Below are 6,797 nucleotides of genomic sequence, written 5' to 3'. Positions count from 1 at the left end.
GAATTAGGCTGAGACACAAATTTCATGGATTTCTGCACTATTTCTTCCCACAGTTCAGTTCCCCCGACCCAGTCCTCTGCAGAGCCTAAGAAAATACCACCAGAGACACACACCTCAAACTACAGCCTCATGGTCACCAAGTGATGAATGAAGACAGAACCTGGGACTTCCAGTTCAGCCATCTGCTCCTCTTATCTCAAGAGATATGGGATGCTTTCATCTCCTTTATCATCCCTTATCCCTTCCAGACACATCTTAGTGATGTGAATGGGTCTCCTCCAAGCACAGGACACACCTGCACATCCCTTTCAGAATGTTGCCTGGCCCTGGAAAGTTTTGAGTTCTCAACAGGGTTGTAAATGGACCAAAAGGTGCAGTGCTTGTGTTACTGCACTATTGAGCAGGGGAGCAGAAATGATGCTGTCAACAACCCTTCTGAGGTCTCTGCTCAAAAATCACCTTAACATGCAACAACATCAATTAAAATCATCACCTGTTTCAGGCTCAGCTTCGATCCCAATTCAGGAAGCAACTCCTAAACAAAGAAAAAGCTGGTTACATTTGTGAGACAATCATTTTCCTCCTTTCAAAGACCAATCTACGTGTGCAGGAAAAGGCTGCCCAGGTCCCCTGACAGCGACTGCATTACAGAAAACAGTATTTTTTGTCCCAATGGATTACAGGAGCCTGGGGGGGAACAAATGTTCCTGCCACTTTGCAGGCAACCAAACACCTTCCTCCCCTCCTGCTCCCAGGCAGCGAGAACAGTCTACCAAGAAAACAGCATTGCTCTAAAACATATCAGTAAAGAATTTACTGTGTCCTGTCATCAACCTCTGGGTGATTTCCACAATGCATTTCCTGGAATACAGCACCTGTTCTCCCAGTGTTTTTAAAGGGGAAAAGGTGTGAATGTGGAGGCTGGTGCATGAAACATTCCTGCACTGCTGAGCTGATGAGCCTCTTACAAGCAGCTCCACAAAGAACTAATCAGGACAGCAAAATGACAACTAGCCAGGACTCTGCTGCTCAAAAGAAACTAGCATGTACATTCAAGAGACAATGGGGAAAAACAAGGTAGTAATTATCAGGAGGGCTGAACAAACCAGATGTGTTATTGTCGTACAGAAATGAGATCAAATCTGGGGCTCACATTCAGATGCATTGAGTGGAGAACATGGCAACAGCCTCTTCTTACCACCCTGCTTGTGAATGTTGTTTCTGCCCCTGTTTTAAGCCCAAAGGAAGTGGCCAGAGGTGCTGGGGACAGGCTATGCATTCTAGAGTGGTCCAGCAACTGCAGGCTTTGAGTTATGAAGCTGCTGTTAGTGTGTGAGCAAATTCCATCAACAGCATCATCACAGCCCCTCATGTCCGCCGGCACCTGCAGATGCAGCTTCTTAGAGACAAACCTTGAAGCCCAGGGGGTTGTGTACAAATATTCTTTTTGATGTATCATAAAATATGAACGAGGAAAACTCTCCCTCCTAACCCAGCAGTCATCTTTTAGAAGGGAATTGCCTCTTTCGATTGCTCAGCCCCAAGGGAGCTCTGTCAAATTCCATAAGGGTCTGGGGGTTTGCCCAGCCTCATTTAAGTGCATGACAGGCTGTTGAAGGGAAGTTATGAGGCTACAAAGACTTGTTTGGGTAAGAGACAGCCTCAGGAGAGACTTCCATCATGCTGCATGTAACTGCATCTGGGCTTCCCCAGACAGAAAACACAGCAGAGTGTGAAAGGGAGAGAATTCAAACACCATCAGGGGAAGGCAGAGGGGAAATAGTGGTTTGGGAGAACAGGTGGGAAACCCTATGGCAGGTGTGGTTTGTGCCCCGGTGCTGAGCTGGGTGCCCACGAGGTCTCTAATCCTGATGTGCTCTTTGGACTCCCACATGCATGCGGAGCGCAGGAGGTGCCGCAGCTGAGGCCACCTCTCCCATATGTGCCTGGCTACATGCCACCCATCTTGTTCTTTCTCTCCTCCCCTGCTCCAGACCACAGCGAGTCACAGCTCTGAGACCTTCCCATCACACTGTGGCTCTGCTGCCACACGTGGGTGACATCTGAGCATCACTTTGCACTGCTGGTCATCAACCTTTGCAGCAGCTTCCCAGGTATTTGTGGGTGTCGTGCACACTGCCAAGCAGGGCTCACGATCCCTTCCTTCAGCTAGGTCCAGGATACCTAAAGGCTGGTCTCTCTCCCATTGCTAAACATAGCACAATGAGAGGATCTATGTCACTGTAGCTATATAAAGGGTCACAGAGCTGTGGATCAGGGGACATCTGCCTGTTCCAGTGTCTATACCCTACCTTTGGCAAAAGAACCCTCACAATAAGCAAAAGAACCAAACTTGGCCAATGACAAAGAAAGGCCCATTTCTGTTCACCCCACTATAACACGAATGCACCAGAAGACTTTACATCTCCTATTGCTTCCTAAAACCAAGGCAGAGCTCTGATTTATTAAGTGATCCATCCCTAAGGATTCTGGAGCGAAGATTTGTGAACAAGTTGCATTACCACAGTCAACAGAGAGAGAGAGAGAGAGAAAACATCCTCTGGTTTCCCACTACAATGACATGTCAGTGCAATCAAGTTGCCTATCATATCAGCTTCTTGACAGCTTCCAAGCTTAGAATCCCCAGTTTAACATGCTATGCTTAATTTCCTCTGGTCCAACTTAGAAGAAATCCAATTTGTTTCACAAGCAGCTCTGGATTGCAGCAGATGGCTGATGAGCAACACAGCCAAGAGAGAAAGGCCATCGAGTGTCTCGCATGTATCTATTGGAGAAGGTAACTGATCAATTATATATTTAGAAACACATTGGGGAAGAGAGCTGGTGGTGGCCATGTGGCTCTATTCTAACACCTCTGCTCTCTGTAGGAAGAGACAAAATAAATACATATTTATATAAAAATAAATATATATATTATACATATATTGGAGCACTGTGGGCAGTGCTGGTGTCCTCAACATAAGAAAGACATGGAGCTGTTGGAGCAAGCTCAGAGAAGGCCACGAGGATGATCAGAGGCTGGAGCAGCTCCCGTATGAACACAGGCTGAGAACAGTGGGACTGTTCAGCCTCGAGAAGAGAAGCTGTGCGGAGATCTCAGAGCAGGTTCCAGTGTCTGAAGGGGGCTACAAGGATGCTGGAGAGGGATCTTCACCAGGGACTGAAGTGATAGGACAAGGGGTGATGGGTTTAAACTAAAACAGGGGAAGTTCAGTGCCCAGAGCTGTGGTGAATGCTCCATCCCTGGCCGTGTTCAAGGCCAGGCTGGACAGAACCTCGGGTGACATGGTCTAGAGTGAGGCATCCCTGTCCATGGCAAGGAGTTGACACTAGATGATCTTAAGGTCCTTTCTAACCCAAAACATTCTATGATAGATATTAAACCTCCCCAACAATCCACTTGGTGGGAATTACAGGAATTACTCATGTTCCCATGCAGCACAGCATCCCTCTCATGCAATCAAAGCAAGCCAAGAGCAGCTGCAGCAGCAGCACTGGCTGCTGGGCATATACATTACCAGGCTAGCGATGGGTTTAGGCATTGTCTTCCGTGCTCTGTGGACCTTGACTTCAGCGTTAGCAGCGGTGGCTTTTTTAGCATCCATGTCCTTACTGCCCTCCCCGAGCTTGGTTGGCATCGTGGCTTGCATCTGAGAAAAGGAGCCCACAGTTCTCCCTTTGCTTGCTCCTCCTGGCAGGGTTTTTGCAGCATGGCCGGTGAGAGAAGCAAAGGTGCTGGTAGTCCTTAGAGGCTGCTCCTGTGCCATCTGCTTGGTTAGAATATATCCATTGCTCCCTGTTACAGAAGTCTGTGTGAAGTCATTAGCTTTCAGATGGTTTTGCTTCCCAGTCTCACCATCTCGTTCAGAAATGCCATTTTCTGCTATCCTATTTAACTTAGTACTGGAGTCCTGCTGGCTCACTTTCGTATTGTCCTGAGTGGTTTTAGCTGGGTTTGGGTGGCCACCAGCTTCGCTGTGCTCACAGGAACCGTTGGTTTCACCATCTACTGCCATTTTTGGTTCCCCCACTTGCTTTTCTGTAGCACTTTCATCTGCAGCCATGGCATTAAACCCTGCAGAAAGACGGAGGAGAAGGAGGAAGAGAGAAGGAAAAGAGTCACAAGCAGTATCGAAACTCCAAAGAGAAGCTACAGCTACTTACAGTGGCTCAGAAAGAACAACCCTCTCCTCCAGAAAGCTGCTTGCTACACATACTTATCTATGTAAATCCATTTAGAGTGCTCATTCACCTACCTGGCTTGCCTGGATCCTCAGATGGTGAAAAGCACGGTGGGTGCCTCAGCTGCAAGCAGCACACCCATTCTCACTTGCCTCAGCTGCAGATGTGGCCATTTATTCCCAACTATGGATTTCTCAAGGTAAATATTACCTTTAGCTTTTCCAGTAACTACACTTCCTGGACCATATGTCATCCCTCTGCACATCAAACAAAACACTGCCCAGTCTTGCATTTAGATCTCTGGCAAAGCCCTTCAAATGCCAGACTGACACAAGCTGGCTGGTGGGGCTGCATGGGTGAGCTTTGGTGGCTCAGACACAGCTCAGCAGCCAAGTGGCTCTGCCACTAAACAGAACAACCTGAGGAGTAACTCCCCGGCAATGCCAGCTCTCCTGGCAAGGTTATCCAGTGGCTCTTTTCCTGGGATGCAGCAGCATAGAAGCAGGATTCATGGTGACATCTCAGAGGCAATAGCCAGAGTAAACACAGTGCGAAGCATGTGAACTGCAATTCTAGACTAAAATAATGACAGGAGTCAAACACAGCAAGATTTTTGCAGGCTAAAAGCTCACACCCAGATAAAACAGGAGTGTCCATGCAAATAGGGTGTTTTTCCCCACTCCTTCCAAACATTTCCATGCTCCCCTCATCAATGAATTTGTCCGATCTGAGGTTGCAGACCTCAACTGAAGAAAACCCAAGTATGAACACTGTGTACTTAGAACGGTTTGGGTTGGAAAGGACCTTAAGATCATCTAGTTCCATCTGTGTACTTGCAGAAGGGTTTCAATATGACAAAGCAGGAGTTCCCCAGGCAACCAGGAGTGATAACAATTCACTGGTACGCTCAGTGAAACGATCTGATCAACTTGCTGTTAGGGATCCCTTGTGTTGTTTTCCTTCCAGAGGCCACAGCTACAAAGACAGCTACAAAAAGCATCTTGAGTCCCACCAGCAAAAGCTTTGTCAAAGCAGGTAGGACTGATTACAACCAGCTTGAATCAAAGCAGTTTTCACCTACAGTACTCAAGAAAGGCCCAGAGTCTGCAAGCCAGAGCAGCATATTGCTGTCAGCATCTCATTCCTGAAGCCCAAACACTCAAGGAAAACAATACCCCGATTGTCTCTGCTGACCTGGCAAAACCTGATACAAGGCTCAAGTGTGAAGAAGAACCAAGATCCTGGATCCCAGGGTGTCAAGTCCAACATACCTGGCCTGACTGTTCAAATCCAAGCTCTGCAGAGCTTTGCCATATGCCCCAAGCACAGACAGCTCAATGCAAACAGCATCAGGGAGGAGAAGCAGTGCTATCACCAGAGCAGCCTGTGATTGCCTCTCACAGGCACTTTACTGGCTCAGAGCCTCTAAAAAGAGCTCCAAAGCCTCCTGAAAGAGCTCACCAAAGCCTACTGGAGCACATGCAGGGGCAGAGGCAGACACCCCCCCCCCTCCAGCAGGCAGTAACTAAGTGGTTCTCCAAACACGATTCAAAGTCATCACCTCCATCTGCTGCCCTCTCACACCACCCAGACCACCTTCTGTGTACTGAAAGCTCTGATAAGCCACACAAGGGTTTGTTTTGGAGAGCAATGACTCTGGGAGAAGATAAAGTGCTGGTTTTTCACTGTTATTTAACTACTTGAAAAGTCCTGAGCAGAGGGAGCCAAGAGCTGTGCCCGTCTTCCTTCAATCCTCTTTTCTCTTTCTGCATTTGGTGTCTTCTATTTAGAAGACTGTGCTGTTGCCATTTCAACAATTAATTCAGCAAAGTCAGTGCCAGAAGAAAACAACAAATGAGCTCTCTGACCACAGACGGAGGTTTCCAGTGCTTAGCACCAGGCCCCTGCTCGAATGCAGCCTTCAATATCTGTTGATTTAAACACTGCACACTCCCACCAGTGCAGTCAAATGACTTCAGAGGCTGACTATTAAATAAACAGAATAAGCAGAGAGCAAGAATTGCTTTACCTGCCATGAAGGCAACAAAACAAGGTGAATTAGAGCACTGCCCTAAGGGAAGAGGAACTGTGTTAGTCCAGAAAAATCTGTGAAGCTGAAATGAAAATCCCACGTACAGTTCCCACACACACACTCTTATGAAGTGTGCAAAGCACAGTGTGGCTGTGGAAGCACCATCCATCTCCTATGAACCCCCAAATCTGCATGACTAGAGGTCTGACAAAATAAAGATATGAAATTTCATAGCCCCTGAAGTGGCACAGAACTGGAGAACTTGACAGCAGCCATCAGGGGATGGGTTTGATCTAACAGGATTATGCACCCACTCTGCCCTGCTGTAAACGGCTGCTCATGTTGCCAGGCAAAAGGAGGTCCAAGGGCTTCCACCTCCATAGAATCACAGACTGGTTTGTGTTGAAAAGGACCTTAAAGCTCCTCCAGCTCCAACCCCTGCCATGGGCAGTGACACCTTCCACTAGAGCAGGTTGCTCCAAGCCCCTGTGTCCAACCTGGCCTTGAACACTGCCAGGGATGGGGCAGCCACAGCTTCTCTGGGCACCCTGCGCCAGCGCCT

At 47.9% G+C, this 6,797-nt stretch overlaps 1 protein-coding gene across 1 annotated transcript in view; it reads right to left on the bottom strand.

Annotated features, from left to right (window-relative positions):
- Positions 1-493: 493 nt before the first annotated feature.
- The window catches only part of LOC104412687 (histone-lysine N-methyltransferase EHMT1-like), a gene marked incomplete at its 3' end in the record, with an annotated part of 12,037 nt that continues 5,733 nt past the window's right edge, over positions 494-6,797 (bottom strand). The window contains exons 2-3 of the mRNA XM_010023473.1: positions 3,540-4,096; positions 494-535 (exon numbers count right to left, since the gene is read on the bottom strand). Coding sequence (XP_010021775.1) covers positions 494-535; positions 3,540-4,096 — 599 coding nt within the window. The remainder of the gene's footprint in view (positions 536-3,539; positions 4,097-6,797) is intronic.

This window comes from Nestor notabilis, unplaced genomic scaffold (assembly GCF_000696875.1).
Source record: "Nestor notabilis isolate BGI_N333 unplaced genomic scaffold, ASM69687v1 scaffold26431, whole genome shotgun sequence".
Lineage (NCBI taxonomy): Eukaryota > Metazoa > Chordata > Aves > Psittaciformes > Psittacidae > Nestor > Nestor notabilis.
Note: the sequence above shows the minus strand (reverse complement) of the source record. Positions and strands in the feature narration are given on the sequence as shown.